At 39.9% G+C, this 24,842-nt stretch overlaps 2 protein-coding genes across 3 annotated transcripts; both read right to left on the bottom strand.

Moving 5' to 3' along the window:
- Positions 1–491: 491 nt before the first annotated feature.
- On the bottom strand, positions 492–7,268 carry prph (peripherin; the record flags this gene model as incomplete). Of its 2 annotated transcripts, XM_084348243.1 has the most annotated exons (9): positions 492–1,248; positions 1,400–1,473; positions 2,083–2,135; positions 2,271–2,491; positions 2,580–2,705; positions 2,794–2,958; positions 3,603–3,698; positions 4,326–4,386; positions 6,643–7,268. In XM_084348243.1, the coding sequence occupies 9 exons, from the start codon at positions 7,266–7,268 to the stop codon at positions 1,183–1,185; spliced, it is 1,488 nt and encodes a 495-aa protein (XP_084204369.1). In that variant the 3' UTR covers positions 492–1,182. The 2 variants fall into 2 exon arrangements, with proteins under 2 accessions (XP_084204369.1, XP_084204370.1); XM_084348244.1 differs by lacking the exon at positions 1,400–1,473 and having other exon boundaries at positions 6,643–7,267.
- Positions 7,269–12,076: 4,808 nt separating this feature from the next.
- pmela (premelanosome protein a) lies at positions 12,077–19,261 on the bottom strand. The gene is made up of 12 exons (XM_084348491.1): positions 19,140–19,261; positions 17,886–17,981; positions 17,627–17,773; positions 16,955–17,089; positions 16,122–16,283; positions 15,741–16,025; positions 14,691–15,647; positions 14,441–14,614; positions 14,215–14,317; positions 13,460–13,665; positions 13,282–13,372; positions 12,077–12,614 (listed from the first exon to the last, which is right to left on the bottom strand). Exons 1-12 carry the CDS (start codon positions 19,195–19,197, stop codon positions 12,470–12,472), a joined length of 2,559 nt encoding a protein of 852 aa, XP_084204617.1. The 5' UTR covers positions 19,198–19,261; the 3' UTR covers positions 12,077–12,469.
- Positions 19,262–24,842: the final 5,581 nt, after the last annotated feature.

Below are 24,842 nucleotides of genomic sequence, written 5' to 3' on the forward strand. Positions count from 1 at the left end.
ACCATACTGAATAATTTCCCTTCAGTTACTTGAAGAAAGCATCAAAAACGTTGCTACCAGAGGTGAAGACCTTGGCCAGGCTGCTGGACAATTAAGGCCAAAGAGAAGAGAAGCACTTCAAAGGTAGGAAATACATTTTAGCTAACTCAGTTTCCTAAATTAACCATGTGTTGTAGTATTTACAAACACATTGAAGTACCAGTTGTTCACTACTGGGTTGAAGGGGACTGTTTTCCCTTAATACTTTGCATCTAATATTTGTTCAAACACAAAATATTATAGTAATCCCCTCGCCCCCTTCCCTGCTTCCTAGTGTGAACTTGATATTTCATGCAAACCACTGATCTTAACTTAATTCTTTACAAGAACAAGGTGCTCTTGGACATAAAGTACAGATTATAGACAGTTTAAAGAAAACAGGAAATTAGTAAAAACTCCTAAAACACTCTTGTAGTACATTCATAATGAAACATGTGGACAGACAATGCAGATTGGCTCTAATTAAGTTTATTTGCACTTACATATTCATTCATCAGTCGTGCCAGATACACACAGCATTGCAAAGCACATTCAGCAAGTCTTTTCAGTTGGTTACAGTCTTATTTTAAGTGTCAACACTTCCTGTGCGTTACATGTTTATTAATGATCCATGTCTCTGGAAATCTGTTGGTTTGCACAATAAGAAGATAGCAAAGCTTTTAAAACAAATGCAAAAAGGTTAGTTTATTATCAGTCTGTCTTTTAAGGTAGGTTGGCTGAAGGGCAGTGTCTAAAGTTTTGTTAGTAAGTCATGTCTACGACACAGACTACTAAAATTCTGCATTTAAACCAGCTGTTTTAGCCTGTAGTGGAAAACTCAGCTACAAACACATGGTCGTCTAAGGTTTTTACGGGATTGCACTGTAAATCAAGGCCTCAAGTGGTGTGTTAATAAAGTGGTCTTGCTGAGGTCTACAGGTGACAGAGGTGTTTAGCAAAAGTTGGGAGGCTAAAATAGCACCAAAGTGACACTGTCTAAAGGGATTCATTCAACATCGCATCTATACTGAGAGACTGTCTGCTAGACAATAAAACACATAACTAGTGGGAATGAGAACTATATAGATCAGACTTTGTTTTTTTTTCTGTTTTTGTTCCCCCTTGTTGTTCTGGCTTTCACATTTTTAATAATTTTTTTTTAATCTACTCATCATCCTTGTCGTTTCTATCAGAGTCTCTCTCCTTCTCCCTCCTGGATTCCTTCACCACCTGTCGGAAAACAAAGTTCAATTAGTTCAAATTCACTTTTTATGGTGTAAGTAAACAGAGCTGTTATGTTCCTCACACTTTCCATAACGCAAATAATATCATTCTACTTATTTTGCATTATATCATGCCATTTTGGTATAAATCATTGTACCTCTCCATCTCTAGTCTCAACAGTCTTAATCACCACAGTCTTCTTGGTCTGGGTGCCAGGGGTATGTTCATAGTCTGTGAAAAGTCACATTAAAGCGCTTGTAAGACTTTTACATTCAGAGTAAAGAGTTTTTTATGTTATTCATTTCAGCAGCTGAATCATAAACACTTGTTATGCTAAAGATTGGACTGTTAAGATAACTGCCAATACAATCCACAGCTTTGTCAATTTACGTTTAGATTCTGAGTCAATTTAGGATGAATTCAGCAACTTTGCAGACAAGTTTTGTTGCCAACTGCAACCATGAAGTGTTTTTAAATTTGCTACAACTCTGATTCACGTCTGCTACTTGCTTCTCCATAACAACGGCAGCAGAGTCTCATGAATATTGAAGTATTTAGAGCCACCTCCCATACCAAACTGACATAAAACTAATTTCACAAAATTTAAGTTGGAACAATAAAAAATGAAGGCTATAACATGAACCTACGGATTGTTAAATTATCCAGGAGATTCCCACATGGGGCTATAACTTAAAGAAAAATTTAAGATGGGAGCGCAGAATGGGAAAAAAAACACTTCCAGTGGTTCTCATACTTCATAACTCTATAACTAAAGGTAAAAGAGATCCCTGAGTACAATCATGTTATATTGGATCTTGTACAAAGAGAAGTATAACTTACCTCGGTCGCCAAAGTGGTTGCTCATGCCAAGATTGATGATGGGAACAGTAATCCTAAACAGGGAATAAAAAAATTGGGTGTTATAATGGTATTTGTAACAATGAGTAATTTGCTTTGCTTGAGTGAATACAAAAAAAGATCCTGTAAAAACAGCAAACATTTGTTTTACACTGTAAGTTTTCCCTCACCTGCTCTCCTCCCCCTCCAGCAGTTTACGGTAAGTAGCAATCTCAATGTCTAGGGCCATTTTGACATTGAGGAGGTCCTGGTACTCCCGAAGGTGGCGAGCCATCTCCTCCTTCAGGTGGCGGATCTCCTCCTCCAGCCTGGTTACGTTGTCTTGGTAGTTGCCAATCTCATTGCCAAATTGGTCTTCCATGTCACGCATCTGCCTCAGCAGAGCTTCGTTCTGAAAACATACAATGCGATTAGAGAATGCAATGCGTATAATGATATAGATTTATTTTAGACTAATGACTTGTGATGTTTGGCCTCACGGTGTTCTTCAGTGCATCAATTTCACAGTTGAGAGACTGAATCTGCCTCCTGGACTCATTGGCCTCCTGCTTGGCCTGCCTCAGAGAATCAGTGCTGCGCTTCGCAGATTCAGTCAGGTCAGCAAACTGTGGGAACAAAAGAGGAAGCACAAAAGGATGAATATGTTTTTGCACTGAAAGTTCATAATGTGGCTGTCGGTGTGTGTCTGCTCACCTTGGACTTGTACCAATCCTCAGATTCTTGCATGTTCTTCAGGGCAATGGTCTCATACTGGGCCCTGATGTCCCTCAGCGCACCAGTCAGGTCGGGCCTGGCGGTGCTGTCCACCTCCATCTTTAGCTGCTGAGTCTGGACACTCACTTGTACCTCCTGGATTTCCTGATCATTCCAAGATATAAACAAATATGTCAGAAACACGAAACTGCTATGAAAAAATATAACCATTTCTTGTTAGGAGCCAGTTGGCATCCTCCAGGTTTCAGTTTTAGGGCCCCTACTATTTTCAATACAAAGATAAATTTCATCTTTGTATTGCAAATCACACTTTACTTTTTTATTTTCCTCCTCCTGAAACTCAATGAAATGAAATGAAACAGTAGTCTGTTTTAACAATTCAGACTAAATTTAAAGATTTTAATTTTATCTGACATCATGTTGTTTAGTTGTTAAAAATAGCAGTGGTATCCACCTATTCATGTTTTTAACCTAAACATACAATTTAAATGTCATTCATCTGTAGAGAATAAGTTGAAGCTTGTCAGTCCAGCACATAAAATGTACTTTCTGCATCACTGATTGCACTGTCGCTCAGCTAATCATTAGGATAACCTCATTGCAGGCAAATGTCCACTATCACTTAATCTAAATATCAATTGGGAGTCAGTTGCTTGGTATATATATGCATTCAAAGGTTGAGTATTACCATTATAGGTCTCTAGATAACACATTGAGATACGTGACTCCAGTGAGGAAGGACTTCTCTATTTGTACAAGCACAGTGCAGAGGAGGTAGCATCACTTACCTCATCGTGGAGCTTCTTAAGGAATTCAATCTCATCCATCAGAGACTCTATCTTCCTCTCCAGCTCCAGACGGGACAGTGTGGCATCATCCACATCCTATTTTTCATATGAAACAAACATAATTTGATGTTATGTTGACATAATTGCAAAATGTCATCCATTACTGAAAACATCATTATCATAAACATATTTTTTATAATTATATTAGAGATATAATGATATAATGAGAAAATATTTCCATAATCTGTTATGATTATAAGATTATGATAACAATTGACAGATTTATTCTGAATTTCATCTATTTTTTATGTTTTAAAAATCCCATTAAGAGTTCCCTTTAGTGTATGGAAATGTTTGGGTTATGATGTGGTACAAAGACTTTCTCTATAGAGAGTTAAAAAATGTAAACTCCATCTTATAATTCACATTTTTTAAGAAGAAAATACAATTATTAAAAACAAAGCCATTAGTACGTTTTTTCACTTGTATGAAATATTTGCAAATTTGGGAGGAAACATATTTAAATAAAATTACCTCAGCACCATTAATGTGCTGCAGTCGAGATCAGTAACATTTAAGAAATGTGTTCTGTTAAACTAGCTACTCTGACACTATTGTGGAAGTGTTGGAGATGGAACCAAGCAGTCCATTTTGTCCTGTTATACAAGCCTGAGGACACTGTAACCAATACGGTAATCTTGGTCCCGTAAGCCGAGTGTTTACCTTGCGGAAGGCCACCAAGTTATTCTCAGCATCTGCCCTCTTCTGGGCTTCTTCATCCAACCTTGAGGACAAAAACAAGACATAATATTTCAAATAAGGCACAGGTTTCCTTGAGGCTGCAAGAATCCCCTCTTTACAGAAGGAGAAGAGAGATGAGATCTTGATGAATTTGTCCAAGAACACCCTCCTGTCTGAGGTTACACCAGGGGACCAGCTGGCAAAAAGCTTTCTGGATCAATTTGTTAATTCACTGTCCTGTAAAAGGGGTTTGGGAGAGCTCCCGGTGGGATCAGCAGCTGCTCCTTTCAACTAATGTGGTTTCTCTAGAGTTCAATAAGGTCATCTGCACACACTCAATAAGGTTATGTACACACACTTCCCTTCTCTTTAAAGATTTCCAGGGATCATTGTACACAGATTGGACAAAAGCTGGGAGTGACATTTACAGGGCAGCTATGTAGAATCTGCGCTATCTGGGATTTAATTTAGCAAACAGAGACATTTTTTGGACTGCCTTCAGCTGAAACGTCATTTGATGCTCCTGTAAAAACACGCAAAATGAAAATGAAACTCAGTTAAAATTCATGAGTCACTGTGGTGAGTCATCACAAATTATATAACAATGTTGTACAATACGTTTGCTTATCCTGCTAAAAGTTTCTAACTGATGGGCTGTCTGTGTGGTCGATGATGTCTGGATGTGAATGTGAATCCAGGTCCATCCGCCCTGTCAGACAGAAGTCATGCCCCGACTGGACATAAAGTAGATTAGTGGGGAAAGCATCACATAGTGGGCCCTGCTTCCTCATCTTTAATTCATGCTGTGTTATAGGGGTCCTTTTGTCCTAATGGGGTCTCTGGCACCATCCCATCAGCACACAGGGACACTGAAAACACACCTAATGGAGTCATTGAGTCACATTGATTTTTCCTGACGCTGTTCTCACCAGGCCTGATATCCAACCTCTCTTCCTCTGGACCCATTTCCTCTCCCTCTCTCTCCCCTCCCTGCTCCTCAGCCAGCCCCACCCTTTGTCTGCTCCATCCATCCTCCTCCTTTTTCTGCTCATGGAATGGGTGCATGCAAAATTGTGCATGTTTTTAAAAGTCGATAACTTTGCGTTGTTTAAGGGGGAATCATTAATCACGAAATAGTGATGGGAATTAGGGCTCTTTGAGAGGATTTATGGCTCTGTTCCTTTCAGAAATCCAATCAAACAAATGGCTCATCGGATTTTTTTATTTTTTTTTATTTTTTTTTTTAAGGTTTACTAGGTTTATCTACAAAATAATCACTACCATAATGAAATGATTATATGATGATAGGGCAAGATTTTTAGTTTAGCAGCACTAAACTACTCTTACGGCCAGAATTAGCGTCACTGATCTGCACTGTAAACATTACACAAGGTGACACAATATCGCTTTGCTTTGTCAGTGAATTTACTACTACCGCTGTACGAAATGTGTGATGTAATTAAAGTTGTCTTGTCTTGAATGCTTTTAATATTATCACTGTTTGCATAATAGGGAGCTGATTTAAAGCCGGCAATTAAATAATCTCATCAAGTAACCCTCAGTCAGTTTCGGATCGTTCACGATTGAACATCACTGTCATCGAACACTTCCTTTTTCAATTTGGCATTAGTAACTTTGTCATAGTTTTTCGTGGGTCACTTTGTTGTCAGGCACTGGGGCTCCTTTGATTTATGTCCTGCCCATACATTGAAACACTCTCCTGTTTAAGATGCCGGGCGGTGTGCTGTATCATGCTGCTGCTCTGTGGTGTCCATGTGTACTGTTGTGCCACGCCCTACACCACCATCACTACTGGAGTCAAGTTGCAGCCACCCAGGGACTCTCTACCTTCTCTGTGCTTAAAGTGGATCATGTAGAGAATATTATAACAGTCAGGATCATGTTTGGAGGCATTGGTGCTAAGTTGGCACAACGTATGTGACCGACAAACTCACAACGGAAGTATTTGAATGAAGAGGAAAGAAAACCCTTGACTTTGTTGGGACACTATGGTTTGTTTGAATAAGATGCAACTTCCTCTGTCGCCACATTCATTAATAGTTCTGTTTCCTTGGGACAAGTCTGGCCTGACCATTTCCTCAAACTATTACTTATTTTTTTTCAATACATCTTCCAATTACCCACCTTTCAAACTAAATATCTCACATCATCACCCCTCACACAAACCATCGATCCATCTGTCTGTCGATCTATCTCAGTCCCATCACTGGTCGTTTAACTGATCTTGTTACTTCATGCATCATACTTTACTTTTCTGTCTTATCATGTTGGTACCAACCTCTGCTTCATCAGGGTCAGGTCCTCAGCCAGGTTGTCCCTCTCCATTAGGTACTGGTCCCTCTCCTTTCCGATGCCATCCATCTGGCGCCGCAGCTCCCTCAGCTCCTCCTGGAAGAGGTCGGTGGCGCGGTTGGGCTGACCGTGCTGCTGCTGGCCCTTGAACTGGTTGAGCTCCTGCTGCAGTGCACCATTCTGCTGCTCTAGGTAGCGCACCTTCTCGATGAAGCTGGCAAAGCGGTCGTTGAGCTCCTGAAGCTCGGCCTTCTCATTGCTGCGGGTGGTGAGGAACTCCTGGTTGATGGCTTCAGACAGGGTGAAGTCCACCTTGTCGTAGGAGAGGCGAGGGGGCTGGGTGCTGGAGCGGGAACGCTGCTGTTGGTAGGTGGTGGCGCGGGATGAAACCACAGGTGACATTGAACGCATGTAGCGCCCTCCAGAAACGGGCATACGGGAGGACACATTGGAGTAAGAGGACATGGAGATGGGGTGTGGGCTTCCAAAGGTGCGCCTGTAGGAGGTGGAGGTATGCATTGAGTGGCTCATGGTTGGTCTCGTTCTGTTCTTTATCGCTGTGGAAAGATTGAGAGCTGGAGGCTTGGAGATGCTCTTGAGGCAACAGGACATCAGACTGAAGAGTGCCGGGGGTTTTTATGCACACAAGCTGGCTATCCCATCATCCTCGCGCCTCCCCCTCCCTCATACCTCCTCACCCCACCCACATGAACACTTCCTTTCTCAATCACTCATCAGTATACAAGCTTTGGCCACTCCCTACTCTTTAGAGATAGACCCTGCCTCTCTTTCTCTGTGTGCGTGTGTGTTCTCTGTCTTACTGTCCGTCTCGAAAGGTCCACCCTTTTAACCAGAGCGCTCGGCACGAGGCCAGACTCGCTTCCACAATACTGCTTCGATTACTAAAGATGTCTCCTCACGCCCACCCCTCCCCTCCCTGATTCATGCCCTCGTTGACACTTTGCAACGATTCTTACAGTCAGATTTAGTTCTGATTGTTATCTGTCCATATGATTTCTATTTAAATGATTTCACTTCAAGTAATTTTCTTAATTTTGCTATTAAATGTGTGTGTCAAGGATCCTGTTACCTGGTTCTCAATAAGAAACTGTGAGATTGCGGTTTTAATTGAATCACATGGATACATTGATTTGATTCTTTTCCCCCCTCCATCTGTCTCCCTTCCCCTCTCTGTCTCTCTTTCCTTTTACTGTAATGGAATACTTTATTGATATTCTGGGCGTCTGGGGCAGAGCCATGACTCTGCAGTTATTCCATCCTTTTGAAATGCACTAATCCCTGTTATAGTAAGAACTGTCAAATAACTTTGTCGGTATTTCAGGTGAACAGTGGCTTTTTGGTAAATTGATGACAGAGGTCAAAGTATAGTGACATTTGTCAGAGCAGGTTCAGGGACTCGGTGACATACCCAGCACAAATCATTGCCTGTTTTATGAAGACATCATCAAAATGTTTATTGTTTTGAATAGTCAGTATTCACAATAGCAAATCCACAACTTTATGGCACCTTTAAATCAGAAACTAATGTTTTTTGCTCTTGACAAACTGTGCTATCTCTCTAAAAGACCTTTTGTGGACATCAAGTTTAAGTTGCTTCAGCCAGGGACCAAAAACGACTTTGCCATAAAACCATCAATAATGTATTAGCTTCCTTTTCTTTACTGCAAGGCTGATAATTATTGAAGCACAATGACTAAAAGCTTTACTGTTAAGTTATGATATGATTGGGTTATACACTTTTACATTACAAACGCAGCTACTGAGGGGACATTTAGCCTTAACTCAGATTGACATGGCAAGCCTAAAAGCACCTTCAAATCTTTCTGCAGACTGTGTGTGTGTGTGCATGTGTGTGTAAGGTCTAAAGTAATTTTAATTGAGGTCTGCAGACAGGCTGCAATTTCATATAAAGTTGACGTAATTCTGAGCATGCTCTGTGGCGACTGGGTGTGGCACTTTGTTCCCTTTGTGTCCCCTGTGATGCTCGGTACCTTTAATCCTGTCCATTTATGCTCTCTAATATCGGATATGACACACAGCTAAATATAACATATGGTGCCGTATTTGTTTGTCCTCACAAACACACATATACACGCTGTTACACACCAATAAGCAGCCTTTATTTTAATCTGTTCTCAGCACTTTTCCTGATTAAATTTAACTTTGGGTGCCTCTGCCTAATGGAGATCTGGTGCACAGTGTGGTTACAAAATAAAGTAATCGCTTTTACTGTGTGTCATTCACAAACACACAAACACTTGATTTTCTCCGTTCTATGTCTGCATGGCTGCTGCAGAGCTCTGGCTTTCTGTGTAATAAATGGCCCATGTTAGTCTTAGCTCTGTAATCTAATCAGCCTGCTTTATGGTCAGTAACTCTCTCCACTCCCTCCATCCCCCCTCTGTCTCACCCTCTCTCTGCTCAGAGCACATCTCACTTTCTAGTCTTCCACCAGATCCTGCTCCAGTCCACCACGATGTGTCAAGGTTTCTTATCAGTGTGTAGAGAGTAAATCTGCATTTCTACACCTTAATTATCAACTTACACATCAGGCACACATCACGCATGCAAAAAAAACACAGTTCAATGATTTTGAAGTAGACTGTGTCAGTAATACTAACCTCAGCCAGATGTTACCATTAGCGATTGACCCTTCTGGTTTCTCAGAGAATTCCCCAAAGGGCCATAAATTCAATAATGCTTCTTCATCAGTATCAGGCTAGAATATCTGTTTCCAATGCCACATATTGGATTCACAGTGTGTGTGTCATGTTTCACAGCTGAACAGGAATTTACATATCTCAGGCTCATGGGTAAGTAAGGAAATCAATGTTTACTCCATTTTCTCATATGAAGTTAATGTTTTGGGTGTGGTATCTGATGAGAAATCTAATCAAATTTGTGTCCTAAACAGCAATCAGCTGTGAGAGCTGCAGAGAGCTTACAACAGCATCTACAGCCGTCATTTTATATCTATTACTTACGGTGGGTTTTTTGACATCTAAAGTAGAAAAGTTCATATACATATCAAATCACTACAATAAAAGTTGGCATTGCACAACTTTGAATGTATGTTTCTTTTTCGTCTCAAGTTTCAATTTTATGTTGCCGCAACAAGATCATGTTTTGTCTTAGGGTTAGGTTTACAGTTATGATGCCCAGTTTTGTCCCCATAAACATGGCTGGAAAATGGCCCGACCTGATTGGGTTGAATCAGGAGGCAAACTGTGGTCTGGAATTTGTCTTTGACAGTGGTCTCTCGCTTAGCGGCTTTCTTACCTCCATGCCCTGGTTTGCAGAAATGCACAATGTTTGTTTTTTTTAATTTTATTTTTACAAATGTATTCTGGTGACTGAGCTGGTACCCAAACTGTCTAATTTCTACACATAGTGGCTTTAGTTTGAGGTACAGAATACTACAGGTGACAGATGTTGCTGATGCTGATTGTGGGCTGCAGTGAGATACCACAACATCCTTGACTGTGGTAGGTTTCTGCAGCATAGAGGACAGATGAAGGAAACCGTATCCTTTTTAAGATCAGTTGCTAGGGAGTTGTGAGCTATAAAGAGTCGTTCAAATTAATCAGAGCCATGAAGCTGCTCGGGTGGTGTCACGAGGCTCACTCATCTCCAGGTTCACTGCCTGCCTTATCTGGAGAAGAGAAGCCGATTTCTGGACCTTGGTGAGAGTTCAGCCAGTAATGCTGGTTTGCTTTGACAAGTGGTGATGATGCTGTGACCTGTTAAAGCTGCAGGCCTGGTAAGATCTGAGAGGTTTGTCAGGTCCAAGATAGAGGAAAAATGGAGGCCCTCCAGTGGCGCTGCAGGGTTTTATCTTGGCAGCACTTACATGTGACAGAGAGACATGTTAACGGTCCAGGATGATTAATGGCTGTGTTAGGTAATTACTGTAATGGAGCACTGCAGACTTACACAAGTCTGTTGGAAGGATTTTAATTTAGAATACTTATGTATGTAAGTCAAGAAAGCGAGATGGACATTGCATAGCACTGCATACATGAGTAAAACCACACTGATACAAATTGGCATTAATGCCATGGCATTAAAGTTTTGTTAAGAAAGGTGCACAAAATGTACATATGTTATCTCTTATTTGCTGCTCAGATTAGTGCAATAATACAATACACTGAATTTTCAAACCTTCAAAAACAGACATTAAGACATAATGCAACAATTATTTTTTTAACTTCAATCTGATTCAGAAATACAAACCATTTAACTGAGAGCCATCTCTTTCCTTTATATCCCATCTTTATTTCCCCTGTGTAGGCCAGGCCATAGTTTCTTCCATTAAAGATTTTTGCTGCAGTGACGTCAGCCTTTTTTCCTGCACCGCAGTGTGTCATATGATGTACATGCAACTATCAGCCACTCTTTGTTAGCTCAATGCATTAAGGTAGTCTGCAGTGTCTTGATAAATCATTTTAATTGTGCAGGGAGCGGAACGTGATGGTAATATTTTTTTAGCATACTCAGCTGCAGTGTTGCTTTAACCACAGCACTTTGCGACCACGTCTCTACCCCTTTCTACATGCCTGCAGAAAGCATGTTCATGATATGCCTGTATGTTATGGTATAATGAGGAATACGTTTGTTGTTTATGGTGGTATAGTAAAGTAGTCTACTTTATACTGTGTGTAGGACAGAATTTTTTTTATTGGGATGTATCGCTGTTTTATCTGAATGTCCTCTCTCTTAAATCATAGTGTAAATGTGTGATACATTTCAAAGCCTATTTCAGTCTGTTTATTTATTCTTTGCTTTGACGGCCATCATTAAGTAAATAAAAGCTGATGTGGTCCCTCTCAAAATATTACAGTTAACCGTAAAGACACTGAAGTAGATCAGCCCTAATGGGTGTTTAGCGGTAGTGATTTAACTAATTTAGTTGGATCAGTTAATTGATTTTTTTGGCCACTAGGAGGAAGCGCACTGACATCACCTTATAAATATTGTAAATATCTCAGCAATCAGTTGAATATTTACACATCCTACAGATAGGCAGCAACATTAACATTCATTTGAAGTTGTATTTCTGGTCATATGATGAACGTAAATCCAGTATTCACTCTCCTTTTAGCTCATGTTTGGTCTCCACCACCTCCTGTCAGAAATATATAATATATAATTCTCGGGCTGAAACAAAATCAAATACTGTATATACATAAAAAATTAAGCATTTTCTATGTGAGCTGATTAAAAATTATGGTATGATTTGAAAAATGTATTGAATGTTCTTGTTGATGATAAGAATGAAAATCTCCACTTCCATGCACTCTTTCATTGTTCAGGACAATGAAATCAAATTAACATCACATGCAAATGAAAAGGAGATAAATATGGAAAAACAGAATTGATGGTGATAAAGTTTCATTTTATTCATTTTAGGGTAGCAAACAAAATAATCTTATGTGATGTAAGTGATTTAAATTACATTGTAAAGAATTTGAATGAAAATGTGCTAACATTAATTTTCCAATTAGTTTAGTGTAAGTAGGCCACAAAAAAGAGAATAAGCATTAGTTCCAATTAATAAAAAATACTGTAGGTCAAAATAAATATCACTTTCCTCTACAAATGCTTCAACATTTTTACACTTGACTCCTTTCCATTTCTACAAATGTTGTATATGGGGCTGGTCACTTAACTTGGTACACTTAGTTCTGTTTCCATACATGGACTGGGAGTTACAATATTGCTACAGTTAAATTATTGTGTGTATAAAGGCATTATTATAGCGGGTGCTGTACATGTTGAGCTGATGATGATATTCACACAATCCTCCCCTGAAGCAATGGACGACTTTCTCCTGGTGACTGTCGGCTCAGCAAGTTCCACAACAACAAAGGCACTGATGTTACCGCTGAGCCGCCTCCATCACCGTCTTCTCTTAGTGGCTGGTACTGCTTGAAGCGCCTAATAAGAAACATGCAACAGGTGAGACAACTCCGACCTCTATTTCTACAGTCTATGAACTAGACATTGGGAAATGTAAGATTTGTAAATACCAAGGGTGTTCAATGTATTATTAACACTAGCAGCTTGACTTGAGGGATGGCAATGTGTACTGTTGGTAAGTGCACTACTTTGGCTCAGACTGAAATATATCAACAATTGGATGGATTGTCATTAACTTTTGTACAGACGTCCATGCAGTCTGTTTCGGCATTCCACAGGGATCATTCCCGGGACCCTTACTCTTTCTGATCGTATATATGTAAATTATATTTTTTATCTTATGACTTCAGATTACGTTTTGATATTGTGCATGCTGGCTTACTGACACACCTACAGTAAACTTAGCCACCATCAATGTTATCACCTGTGCTTTTCCTGCTGTTAGCCTACAGGTGAAACAATCCCATTAATCCCAAAAGACCTGCATCAAAATTAGGTCAAAATATAATAGGAGGTATGTTTTACACAATGAAACCACGATAAACAATTACCATAATTATAATACCCTTTACTGCAAACTTATTCTTTATTTATTAGTTTTGTGTATCGATTTCCATGTTTTTTTTCCTAATGTTTTAGTCATTTTGGTCCCAAATTAAATCAGGCTAATACATAAGGTACTCACCTGTACATCAAACCAATACAACAGACAACACAGGCGAGGACCATAACACCCAGGACTGTGGCTGCAGTTCCAGCTGGGGTACCACCGGAGGCTGAAATTGTAGCACAATATACAAGTGAGATACTAGTCTATAGATTGAATACTTTAGTGGTTATTCATTATCTTTTCTTTCACCCACCTACTGTCACACTGACTCTAGCACTCGCCACAGCAAGACTGACATCATTGGTCAGTGAGACATTGATGCAAAACACTCCAGAGTCATTGAAGAACTGACGAAGGATCATTTGACAGTCTGGAGAGGGTGTGGCGACACTACAGACTGTTTGCACGGGTGTGATACAGTCAGCATCAGAAATGACTGTGCAGACTTCACTGGGCAGACTGAAGGGAGGATAGGGAAGATGCATAGACAGAGTTATAAAGAGAACAACCATAAGTGGATAAGTTCTTGTCATGAACCCAAGCCCAAATCAATACACTCCTAATGTTGTGCTGAACAGTCAGTGAACCTCTTGACCCTGAGTCGGAGCCACTTTATTTACAGTTTGGAGGAAGTGACAGCTGCATGGTTTTTTTTGTTTGGTTGTTTTTTTTTGTTTTTACATGTGCACTAGGATTAAGAGGTGAAATCAATAAAGGGTTACATCAGATTTTTTAAATCTTTTTTTAGGTTATTTTTGTATCAGTGAGTTGATTATTGAAGAAGCCTTAACAATCAATAACCAATAGTTTTGACTTTTAGACAGTTTTCTTCATCGGGCTGATGGTTATAGTTCAACCTCACAGAATTCTTAAGACACAATACTGATTCGACTAAAGGTTGAATGAGGACAATTAACTTAAGTTGTGTTGTTTTTTAGACTGAGAAAATTCGGTACAACTGTACCGACTTCCAAATAGCTTGTGTTATCGATGATTGTTACTACTCACCTTCCCTGACAGCTAATGGTGACGTCCACGGCATTCTGATCCAACTCAGTCGCCATTGACACAACGTTGGCCACCTGCACAATCTCTACACTTTCAATACCCTCTGCAGGATTTAAAGAGGCAGAAAGACAGATTTTAACAATATAAATCATACTGTTTCAGTTAAAGAATAATATTATCCGTTAAGTTTTAAATTGCTGTAATTAAAGAAGCTTTATCAACTTACGGACAACATCTACAGAGGTGGCGAGGGAGCCGTAACGATAAACCATGCAATCAGCCGTCAGCTCTGGTGCTTGTCTTTTAGCCACAATGAGGGGAACCTGTGCTGGATCTGTTTCCACCTCTGCTTGAACTTCACCTTCAGCTGGAACAACTTCCTCTTCACCTGCTGGTTGCTCTATAAAAATAAGAGACATTTTTAAGAGCTATCTTAATTGTGTGTATGATTATTTCAGTTGACAGTAAATACTCACCTGCAGGAGCTGCAGTAGCTGCAACTTCATTCTCAGTTGCCTGAACTTCAGCCTCGGTATCAGCTGCGGCATCAGCTGGTGCTGCCTCTTCTACAGTTGTGGTCTCAGTGGCAGCGGGGGCTACAACGTTTTCAGCAGGAGCTTCTGTTGCAGCTTGGACAACTTCTGCAGCAGCATCAACAGCAGCGGCAACATTATCAGCAATGGCATCATCAGCAGCTGCAGCCTCCGCAGCAGCAGCAGTAGCTTCAACAGCTTCAACACCATCAGCAGCAGCCTCCGCAGCAGTAGCAGTAGCTTCAACAACTTCAACACCATCAGCAGCAGCAGCAGCCTCGGCAGCAGCAGTAGCTTCAACAGCATCAGCAGCAACATCAGCAGCTACAACATCAGCTTCTTCCTCTGCAGCTACTTCTGCTACAGGAGCAACGGTGGCAGTGTCAGTGACCTCACCTGCAGCCTCTTCTCCCTCTGCAACAGGGGCCACTGAAGCAGCAGCGTCAATCACAGGCACATTTTCTTCAGCTGCATCTGTAACTACTGCGGTCTCATCTGCAGCAGCTGCATCAGCATCTGCAGCCTCTTCAGCTGCCGGTGCGACAGAAGCAGCAGCCACCACCTCACCTGCTGCTGCTGCTGCTGCTGCATCTGTGTCTTCTGCAGCGACATCTGCTTCTACAGCAGGGTCAGCAGCGTCTTCCTCTGGAACAACAGCTGCATCGACTACTGCAGGTGCTACTGAAGCAACCTCAACTGCCTCTGTGTCTGTATCAACGACTGCTTCTCCATCCTCTGCGTTTGTGGCTTCTTCAGCTGGTTGCACAGAAGCAGCTAGCGGAGTGGCATCAGAAGCAGGAACATCCAGAGCAATTGCGTCTCCTCCCTCAGCTGGTGCAGCTGCAGGGGATGAGTCAATCACAACTACTGCTGGAGCAGCAGATGCATCGATAGGAACAACTGAAGAAAAAGTTTGAAACAGCTGAGCTTGACTTAGTTCAGAAATCTTATAGGACAGTATATATGTGTAAAAGTGATTCGTTTAAACCTCACCAGCAGTGGGGTTCCCACAGCCATTGGGGATGCTAGCCATGACGACCACCTGAGGTTTGAAGGTCCCGACAGCGAGGTATGTGTGTGTGACAGAGAGGTCTCTGGAGATCAGAGTACCAGTGCTGTCACCAAAGTCCCAGCTGAAGCTGATGTCGGCGGTGTTAAGATATTGGCTGGGATCATGGAGCTTGACACTAAAAGCAATGGCTCGGTTCTGGATGAAGTTCTGGTCGTCCTGGTTTACATCATTGACTTGGGCGAGTGATATGGTGAAGGGAACCTGGTCTGATGTTGGAGCAAAAGATGAAGAACAGTTAGGATGAGGGCTGTTTAAGAAATAGAAATACTGTAGAATAATTTTCCTCAAGTTTGATCAGTCACCTGTGATGGCGAAGACTGTGGAAGCGTAGCCGAGAGGGATGAACTTGTCTTTGCCACGGCAGTGATAGATGACCAGCTCCATGTTGTAGGAGCCCAGTGGGACGTTGTCTGTACCAATAGAGAGGGAGGAGGAGGGTCCATCTGCCACCTGCCAGTAACGCCCTTCAATAGAGCAACATTGTGATCACTTAGAGTGGTTTAATCACAGCAACACTGAATTAATTCACACATTTTGGAAACACTCCAGCTTCCACATTTGTGATAATCAACTCTTAGCTGGTTGGTTGCTCTGCTATTGTCACAAGAGCATGTTCATCTTCATGAATTGTTTACCAGAAGAGGTAAGCCTGAAAATCTAAAAAACAAAACAATAAAAAAGGTAAACTGGCACTTATTTTTTTCTACTTGAGGCACTGCCATTGGCAAGCAATTCAGCTAGCCTCTTAACTAAGTGGCCCTATTAGCTGACTGAAGTCTACCTGAGAGGTGGGGACAGGAGACACATGAAGTGGCAGAGGAACAAGAGAGTCTTTGACATAACGTCAAAGACATTATGTTGATATATTTTTGAAATGTTTTAACTATAATTGTGGCCATATCTTAGTTGGATTCAAATTCCCCCTTTAAATCCAACATGTGTTTTCTGTTACAGTGTCTTTAGATGTGAAAGCTGAATGTTAAACTTTAATGTCTCTGGCTGGAGGACAAAACTCCCCCTTTATTCTTTTATGACCCATTCATTGATCCCTTTTGTCATCACTGGGAGTTTTCTGTAACAATAGCAGAGACTGAAGCACAATGTTACTACACACTAATTGTTATTAAATCTTTACCCCATGTCTTCCACACAAACACATAGTGGGACTTCTTGTTCTGGTTCCTGGTGAATGGTGTGCCATCAGGGAACACTCCAGTCTGCTCAGTGCCCTGGTCGGGATACACAGCCTGACCTTCCTGGTACTGTTGACCTGGAAAAGAGGAGATCATAGATCAATAGCAATGTTAGACATGTGATCAATTAAACTAGCAGTCCCATTACTTGGTAGTTGCTATCTTTTAATTTTGGCTCAATGTCAAAATCCCTCAGGATTGATGGGAGTAGATTGAGATTGAGAGGCATTATCACTGAAGAGGCATTTGTGAGAATTTGGGATTCCCAATAAATATTTTTATTGCATTTCTATGGGTTTGAAACTGGTTCTCTGCCAGTACTGCCACACAAATATCACTCTGTATATCAATATGAGGCAACACAGTGGAAAGAAATTGAGAATAAATCGTCCTTTCTCCTTACATAATGAAACTAGAACAAAATAGAACAAAATCACATTAGTTCATTAATTATAATAAATTGTCAATGTGTTTATCTGGTAATTAACAGCAGCAACATCTGTTCAGCTGCTTGTTGTTGCATTTAAAAGTTAAATAGAGACAAGAAGAACCATTGCACATGAACTTGTAGTACCTCCACAGTGTTTTTGCTACTACTGGAAAGTTCATCTTACCGTTGACGGTGCAGTTTTGTGACCAGACCACCTGCCCATCAGAGAGCACTGTCTGGTTTGGTGGGAAATTCAGATTAATAGAGAAGGTTGCTCTCGCTCCGGTCAGGGTGGGTCCATCATTTTTCAGATCAAAACTTACTTCACCACCTGAAAAGACAATGAAACACAATTCAACATCATTAGAATAATTGGTAGGAAAACATTTTTTTTTAAATTCTGGGTTGTTTTTTTGGGGGGGAAATAGAGGAACGAGCCTCACCAGACCAACAGTTCCTGAATCTGGAGTCTCCATCTTTCCACACCGGATACATCCTTGAGTTCCACGAGCGGTAACGTGTGAACTGACTTCTTGGCTCTGGAAGAAAAATCACAAACTCTTCAGGAAAAGAAGCCAAATCATGTAACTCATGTTATTCTCATCAACAACCAACAAAATCCATCAGTTTCCAGTGAAACAGCTGGAAAAACACATTTTTGTGGGTTAGGGTGACTACATATTTCAGTAAAGTTAAACTTATGTAGGCTTTTTAAGAGAGGCACAACTTATGCATGAAAATCCAGCACATAATCTTAGAGATGCTTAAGTAAACGAGAGCAGGTTTATATTTGTTGTGTTGGGGAGGGGTGAGGAGTGTCGGGGTTCTTGGCGGTGGGAGTCACACGACCTGCAATCCCCCTCAATCCCTTTCATGTGACTATCAGCTGAGCGGCAGCATCAGTAATCCCAGTGAGAGGAATGAGGGATACCAGCCAACTGGCTCACTGGGTTTTCTCTTAGCTTGTGGTAAGTGTGTGTGAAAATGTTATTGCATTTAATCTGCTCACAATAACATGACAGATAGATTATTTTCAAATTCCCAAGTATGAAAAGGAAAGATTTGTGGTTACAGTATTCTGAAATAAAGCACACAACCCTGGAAACATTTGAGCTCTTAGTCATCGATGCAAATTGGCATAAGAATCGGAGCCACAGCGTGAAATATAGGCATGTAAACGTTTGGGTAAAAGTGAGTGTGGAGTGTGTTAGCATGAAATAAGCGTAAAATCACACATCAGTCCATTTGCTGTTCAATTTGTAGTCCAAACAAAGATTCAGACATAAGCTTTTAATTGGTGGGAATGCAGAAAAGTGTTGATCTACACTAGTCATGGAAATTAAAATTAATCACTTTCCCTGCTGCTAAACTGTGTTGATACAAAGGCCTTACATCACACACAGTAACAACTCAATTTACCTAATAATTAAGACTCATGCTCAACTTTTAAAAAAAGTGTTTTTCTTAAACAAATAATTGTGCAAATGGAGTAAAGTAATCCCACTTCGTTCATTTGCAGTATCTCTGGCTTTAGATATTTTGTGTTAATTGAGACGGAAAACTCAAAAAGGAAGTAGAACATTTGTCCATTATTGCCTTGTTAGGATTTTCACCCGTTACTCCACTGATCTGATTTTCTTGATGGAAAACAAACATAAAACCACCTGTGGACTAAATCGTATTGTTGATGTACTCACTTATCGCAGTGGCAGATGTCAAAGCCAAAACCAGCAGCACCAGTGACAGAGTCGCCATCCTGTATTTGGTTGTGTGTCTCCTCTCTTTGAGCCCCGATCCTCACCCAGCAGTCCTGAACCCCAACACAACTCCCAGAGAGACTTCAGAAATGTCTCCTCACTCTCTTTAAGAGGGCCTCGGACATGAATTACCATAAAGTTTCTTCTCACCTCTGACATCACCGGCAGTCTGGAAACTGGCACCACCCCCTCTGAAACTGTAAGAACAGATATGAGTACTGTTTGTTCACCATTGTTACATTTTACAGACACTGTGACTGTTAACTCACAGCTTTTTACCTTGATATCATCAGTTTATTACATTTTCTATTCTCACCTGAGCTCACAATGATTTTACTACATTTAAAGAACATTTAAGTCAAAATTTTCACCAATTCTGATTCTGATGCTATGCTATCAAAAATGTAATATCTCCCACAAAGTGCTTGTGAATTTGTACGGTAATTTAATACTGAAGACTTCTAGAGATGGATATAATGCATGTTAATAATTCAAATAAACACAAACACAGATATCCCTCAAGTAGGACAATATTTTCTAAGTGCATCATTGTAAAATCAATGAAAGCTTTCTGGACAGTGTAAAATGAAAAGGTTGTACACGGCGCCTGCTTTAGAGCGGTGAGAACTGTGAGCAAAGCTCAAGTCATGACTGCATTTTGACGTATGACCTTAGAGCTATGTGTGCATGGGCGTCACAAGATGCGTGTGTGGATGGAAAATCAATAGCATCCTTTTGTTTCCTTGGCCATTCCCCCTGTATCCTGCTGTCCACCTCAGGCTGCGGCAGCTCTAAGAATCTGTGCTTGCAGCAACGCAGACACACCCGTGCTCAGTTTATGAGGCACTTCCTCCTTCATGATCCAAAGTTTGATTCAGATGAAGACAGGAAGGCATTTAGAGGGGGGAGCTGATTCATTATTAACTGTGAAGTTAAGTTTTTATTTATTTATTTATTCTTGCTGTCCCTAAAAGTCTGTACTGAAGTAGTAAAAGGGTGTTTAAGTATGCTGCTTCCTTTGGAGTCAGTCACAAAATTGCTTGAGTCTTCGGGAGCTACGTCTCACCGGATGAATTAAAAGTGATTCTAAATGACTTGGATCAACTTCTGGTTATCGATGTTTTGAATGTTGATGAATGCTCTTGAAGTTTTATGCCTCAGTAATTTGTTCCTTGTCTCCACTTTAAAGGAGCAGTTCACCCCAAAATTTAAAATTCGTATTTTTTCCTCTTAAAGCTCATTTATGCTCAACGTTACATATGGACAGAGCCCTCTGTCCATACTCTGTGTTCATTTCATCCGTATTTCTGCAAATTTTCTGAAAGCTTACGGATACAGACCAACGGTGCAGTACCTCCAGTGGTCGTGGGGGGCAGTGTAGCGGTGTAGCCAATAGTTCAAGTGAGAGACACGACTGCAGGACAAGAGGAAGAAGTTTTTGAAATGATGGAAACGGACGTATCTATTTTCGTACGTAAAGGAAGCTTAAATAAGCTTTTATCTGTATACTATTTATCCATCTGTCAGATGTCACTCTGCTTGTGGTGCTTAAAGCGGGCAAAAAAACACATTTGATATAATCAACAGCAATGTCTCCTCACAGAAATCATAACCCAGTGACTCGAGTTAATCCACAGAAGTTGTTGTGAGCAGTTTCACGTAGAATCTATTTGATTTTTGTTGAAATATACCATATCACTGTATAAGGAAATGTGAGGCCAGCAAGTCGTGATTTTATCTATCCAAAGGTAGATTGGCCTTTTGAGCACCACAAGCCATCTAGTTCCATTGTCTTCCAGAGAAGGCTTCGCACCAAAACAATCTAGATGAATTAAAAGCACTATAGGTGAGAAGAAAAATGTGTTTTTGATTTTAGGTTGAACTGTCCCTTTAACTGTTATGCGTTTGTGTCTGCAACCGTGTAACTGTGCTGCTGTCCATCCTCATCCTCATCCTCAATGAGACTTCACTGCTGTTTAAATAAAGATCAAATAAATCCAAAATAAAACTTTACACTGTGTTTCTCAGCAAATGTGAGTCACATGTAGTCTAATTAAGCATTTAGCATCTTCAAGTAACACATGGCAAATCAATTCTTTAAATCCTGAAACATGATATCATTGATTCATATCAATGAATTATTTATGTTATTCTGATTCCCTGAGCTCATGTTCTAGAAAAGTAGAAGTAGACAGCAGCGTTTAAATATGTTACAGCAGCAACCTCTATAGTAAAGCCAAGTGATGTTATTACATATCTGTCAAAATGTTTATTCTTATATGATAAGTATATAAGATATGATAATAATATTATAATAATCTTTTCTTGAAGGGCAAAATATCGAGTTACAAAAGGTAAGGAAACTGAAACAAAGTGGATTGGTTCATTATGGCTTTTATTATTCTCTCACTTTAATTTCTCTCTTTCTAAACCAACTTTTATGCTCGATACTTTTTTCCCCTTTTCCTTTGGGCTTGTTTTTTAATTTCTGAATAATATATATAAACAAAAATAATTGAATAACTTTAAATAACATGGATAAATGAAGTCGACAGAGAGCATATTATTAAGTGATTAAACATCTAGACTGTAAAGCCAGAGTCATTATAGGCTGTGTTACCACGGTGATTGGTTTTTTTCTCAGTGGCGTTGTCTCATGCCCGTGAGGCTGCTCAGGCTGCACTACATGTGACCCCTCATGTGCTAACAGCAGAGTTCAGGAGGAAATAAATCCTTCCCACAGAGCACCTGACTTAACATACCACAAATAGTCGATCATTAGTTTCTCCTCATTAGTCTGCAATGTGGTCTATCTTAATAACATTGTTTCTGAAGTTTCGAGAATTTCTGGAATTAACAAAGAATTTAGTGAGTTGTATTTAGACAGGGGCAGTCATTGGAAATAATCGAACATCTGGGAATTTTACAACTGCTCACTTTCCAGGAATATTCCTGGATTGATTTAATGTGTCGCACAGAAGTCTTGTATTAGATTGCAGTTTATTTGTAGTTTTCTTCACAGCAAGCCTGAAAAAACGTATTTGACATTATAGATTCTGCTGAGTTAAATCACAGAAGGGAATACCTAAAGGTAGTGAGAAATGTAATGAGAGGGCCAGAATTAAGCACACATAAAATCATAAAAACAGACACAAACACAGAGCCAGCTCCCTGCGGTCACACACACTAATACGCTTTTAGTTTTCAGACACTAACTCACAGAAAACGTGGACTGTGTTTTATCATTGGCCCAAAGGTAGATCAATAAGGCCATCCGGTGAGTGAAATGCCAGTACAAGATCAGACCAGACAGTCAAATCAGTTCATGGGTACAGAGGGAATAAAAGTCATTCAGTGCATTCGCACAGCTACATGAACAAACTCACTTTTCACCAGTGATCCTAAGTTCTTTAGATTGTTGGTCATTTGATTTCATCATTACCAAGAGCACCAGCACTCAAAAATCTGAGAAAAGATTTGCCTAAACAGAACCCAAAAGAAGGAAAAACAGCATCTGAATACATTTCTGGTGTTATAAGTCCTCTAAAAGGGTACCATTTTGTTTTGTCATGGATGGAAAAACAGTAGTGTAACTCATAATGATGATGATGACGATTTATTTGGGTAAGATGCTTACCAGATAACTACATTGTCCACAGCTTGAGGCTGACTTGGGACCGTTGTTGCATGTGGCACAGGGGGTTTAGGGGCCCAGCAGGTCCAGGGTCCCCCAACTGGATAATCCGGCCATACTCCTGGAGCCACACAAAGCCATTACAAGGGGGGACACATATGATCAGAGGGAAGTGCAGCTAAAGATGAAAGGATCTTTTTCTACAGTAATCAGTTTAACTTGTCAAACACAAGATGGACTAATAACATTGTTATTGACAACAACACGTTATGCTTTTACTGTAATGACAAGGCAAACTGTCTGATGCGAAAAATGTCTGTGAATGTAGTTTCTTCAGAAGAAATATAGAAACAAGTGTCATAATAGATTAGAAACCATTTCTGTTATAGTGAGCGGTTGCACAACTACTGCCACTAGAGGGAGCAACTGTGTTTCTCCTTCATCCTGCTCAGTATAATGTGAAATATGGGGCCATTGACCACATTGACAGTTACTAAGATAACAGATCCAATAACTTCTGAACAAAAACCATTCAAACATGTATAAAACTGTAACTATAAGTTAAGGTATTTCAAAGGTTGTGTTTTGCTTTGGAAAACATTGACAGTGTGATCAAATGATGCATGATGTTGAGTATGAGGTACTTTCTAATGCTATAAAAGTATAAATGCTAATGCTAAAGTATAGCATTAGCATCAAAATGTACCCAAAGTACTAAAAGGGGCCTAAGTGCTCATTGTGCAGTGCGGCCCATTTCAGATGAATGTATAGGCTATTATATTACTGAATTATTATTATTAATATTTAATCAGTGCATTAATGTACACACCACTTTAATGTTGCATCTGGTAAAGAATCCCTGGGGATCAATTATATTTTATCTTTACCTAATAAGGCATTTGTTGATTATAGTTTGTATCATAAATCTGAATCGGCAAAGTAACTGGTAACTAAAGATATCAAATAAATAGAGTAGAAAGTACAATACTTCCCTCTTAAATGTTTACTTATTAAATAGCCGAAAATGGACAAACTTGAGTAAAGAACAAGGACCTCAAAATTATGTTTGGGCAGAGCAGGCTACTCCAGTAAATGTGCTTAGTTACTTTTCTATAGATGGAATTGATTTTCTTGATAAAGGTGCTCAAACAATTTCACAACTATTCCAAAAAATGATTTACACCCTGCTCAGTCTAGTAGAAACATTTTAAATATTTTTGACAAATCAACAGTATCCAAATTGAGAAAGAAGTTCTGCAAATGCCATGTTCCATCCAAAACAAAAGAATTTCACTACAAAGTAAAGAAGGATTTCCATCTTTCCAGGGAATTTTTAGGATGAAGATTTGGCTTTGAAAGCAATGAATGTGTCTTCTGTAAAAGTGATGTTAAAACAACAGTGAATTTTTTGCCCTGTCCTGTAATGCCATAATCTTTTCTAATCTTTAAATATATATATTTTCCTTTTTTCTTTATTAAATGATATTTTTTATTGTGTATGTGGTAGTGTTTCTGTTCACTCAAGAAAAAATGTATTAATTGTTGCCTTACAGTTTGTAAATTTTAATTGAATAAATAAATAGTACATTTGACTTTTCGCCAATGCTAGCCTCAAATTAAAGTGCACAGGATGTTTGTCTGAGAAGTTTGTAATTGTTGTTTTATTCAATAAAAACTAAACCCCACATAAAAATGTCTCTGATGTCATGCTGCCGCTTCCGTCTCCGACGTCCAGTTACGTAATACGTCACCTTCCTCTCACTATGTGACCCGTGAGGTTGGTTTGTTGTGTTGTGTTTGTCATCCCGACAGCAGACCACCATCTTTCGGCTCGAACTCACTGACATTAAAAGCAACCACTTGAGCTGAAGTATTTTTTAAAATAATACTTTACTGACTTGTCGGCACCAACATCAAACACAACATTTCTCGAGGAGAACGCTTTTGAGGAGCTAATATAAAAAAACGGTGAAACACCACCCGGCTACAACAGCCGGTGTGTCTTGAAC

This window comes from Pagrus pagrus (assembly GCF_965226575.1).
Source record: "Pagrus pagrus genome assembly, chromosome: 3".
Classification (NCBI taxonomy): Eukaryota; Metazoa; Chordata; class Actinopteri; order Spariformes; family Sparidae; genus Pagrus; species Pagrus pagrus.

Excerpts from the sequence above, each read along its gene's own strand:
- pmela (XM_084348491.1), bottom strand. The coding sequence starts at position 19,197 with ATGGCGACTCTGTCACTGGTGCTGCTGGTTTTGGCTTTGACATCTGCC. Across the intron at positions 16,284-16,954 it reads GTTTGTGTGGAAGACATGGG|GGCGTTACTGGCAGGTGGCA; the intron begins GTAAAGATTTAA and ends GCTCTATTGAAG. Across the intron at positions 13,666-14,214 it reads ACCATTAGCTGTCAGGGAAG|TCTGCCCAGTGAAGTCTGCA; the intron begins GTGAGTAGTAAC and ends TCCTCCCTTCAG.